The sequence below is a fragment of the Coturnix japonica genome, unplaced genomic scaffold, assembly GCF_001577835.2.
Source record: "Coturnix japonica isolate 7356 unplaced genomic scaffold, Coturnix japonica 2.1 chrUnrandom649, whole genome shotgun sequence".
Lineage (NCBI taxonomy): Eukaryota > Metazoa > Chordata > Aves > Galliformes > Phasianidae > Coturnix > Coturnix japonica.
This window is the reverse complement of record NW_015440015.1, coordinates 20,222-22,035: the sequence shown is the minus strand read 5'-3', so window position 1 is coordinate 22,035 and position 1,814 is coordinate 20,222. Positions and strand designations below refer to the sequence as shown.

At 66.9% G+C, this 1,814-nt stretch overlaps 1 protein-coding gene across 1 annotated transcript in view; it reads right to left on the bottom strand.

Moving 5' to 3' along the window:
* The window catches only part of GBA (glucosylceramidase beta), a 13,624-nt gene that overhangs the window by 897 nt on the left and 10,913 nt on the right, over positions 1-1,814 (bottom strand). The window contains exon 8 of the mRNA XM_015851031.2: positions 1,193-1,318. Within this exon, the coding sequence (XP_015706517.2) occupies positions 1,193-1,318 (126 nt within the window). The remainder of the gene's footprint in view (positions 1-1,192; positions 1,319-1,814) is intronic.

Sequence of the window (1,814 nt, the reverse complement as noted above, 5' to 3'; positions counted from 1 at the left end):
GGGGTGGGGGCGGGGCTATAGGGTCGGACTGCAGGGTAGGGCTGAGGGGTCGGGATGGGGGGCAGGGCTGTGGGGCAGGGATGTGGGTCGGGGCTGTGGAGCCAGATTATGGGGTCAGGGTGGGGGTCAGTCAGACTATGGGGTCAGACTATGGGGTCAGAATAGGGGATAGGGACTGTAGGGTCAGACTGCAGGGTAGGGCTGAGGGGTCGGGATGGGGGTTGAGATGGGAGGCAGAGTGCAGGGCAGGGATGTGGGGCCGGGATGTGGGGTGGGGTTTGGGGCCAGGGGGCAGATTGTGGGGTAGGGCTACAGGGCTGGGATGGAGGTCAGGGCTATGGGGTCAGGGTTGTGGGGTCGGGATCGGGCTATGGGGCCGGGCCGAGGGTCGGGCTGTGGGGTGAGGATGGGGGAGGGGGCGGGGGTCAGATTGTGGGGCAGGGCTATGGGGCTGGAATGGGGGTCGGGGTTGTGGGGTTGGGGCTGCGGGGTCGGGATCGTGGTCAGGCTGCGGGGCTGGGATGTGGGGCCAGGGATGCGGGTTGGGATCGGGTTATGGGGCCGGGATGGGGGACGCAGACTATGGTGTCGGGCTGTAGGGCCGGGATGTGGGGTGGGGATGAAGGGCCGGGCTGAAGGGTCAGGATGGGGGGCCAGGGGTCAGATTGTGGGGCAGGGCTACAGGGCCGGGATGGGGGGTCAGGGTTATGGGGTCAGGATGGGGGGGTAGGGCTGCAGGGTCAGGATCGGGGTCGGGCTGTGGGGCCGGGATTGTGGGGTCGGGTTGTGGGGTGAGGATTTGGGTAAGGCTACAGGGTCAGGATGGGGGGCCGGGGGTTGGATTGTGGGGCAGGGCTACGGGGTCGGGGTTGTGGGGTGGGGATGGGGTGTAGGACCGCGGGGTCAGGATTGGGGTCGGGCTGCAGGGCTGGGATGGGGGACACAGACTGTGGGGCCGGGTTGTGGGGTGAGGATGGGGGTAAGGCTACAGGGTCAGGATGGGGGGCAGGGCTATGGGGCCAGGATTGTGGGGTCGGGCTTCGGGGCTGGAATGGGGAGCCGGGGATGCGGGTCGGGATCGGGCTATGGGGCCGGACCGAGGGTCGCGATATTGGGCGGGTTTGGGGGTCGGGCTGTGGGGCTGGGATGGGGGGTCGGGCTGTGGGTCGCGATATGGGGTGGTCGCACTGACCTGTTGAGCACCACGAGCACGGCCGCCCCGTCGGGCCGCAGGAACGCGGTGTGCTCCAACCCGCAGCGCCGGCACCGACGGGAAACGCGCAGCCCGACGCGTTGGGAGCCCGCGGGGATGAACTTACTGCAATGGGGGGGGCACAAAGGGGGGTTATTGGGGGGGTCCATCTCCCAGCGCAGCGCTGGGACCACAAAGAGCCGCCCAAGGGTGGGGGTCAGATCCACACTGAGCTCCTATGGCAGCCTGGGGTGTTATGGGGGGGGTCCTGGGAGCCCCCATTGCTCCTATAGCAGCTTGGGGGGGGTCTGTGAGCAGCCTGGGGTGCTATGGGGGGTCCTGTGAGCTCCTATAGCAGCCTGGGTTGCTATTGGGGGGGGTTCTATGAGCCCCCATTGCTCCTATAGCAGATTGGGGGGGGGGTTATGGGAGCCCCCATTGCTCCTATAGCAGCCTGGTTTGCTATGGGGGGGTTCTATGGGCCCCCATTGCTCCTATGGGGTGCTATGGGGGGGTTCTATGGGCCCCCATTGCTCCTATAGCAGCCTGGTTTGCTATGGGGGGGTTCTATGGGCCCCCATTGCTCCTATAGCAGCCTGGTTTGCTATGGGGGGGTTCTATG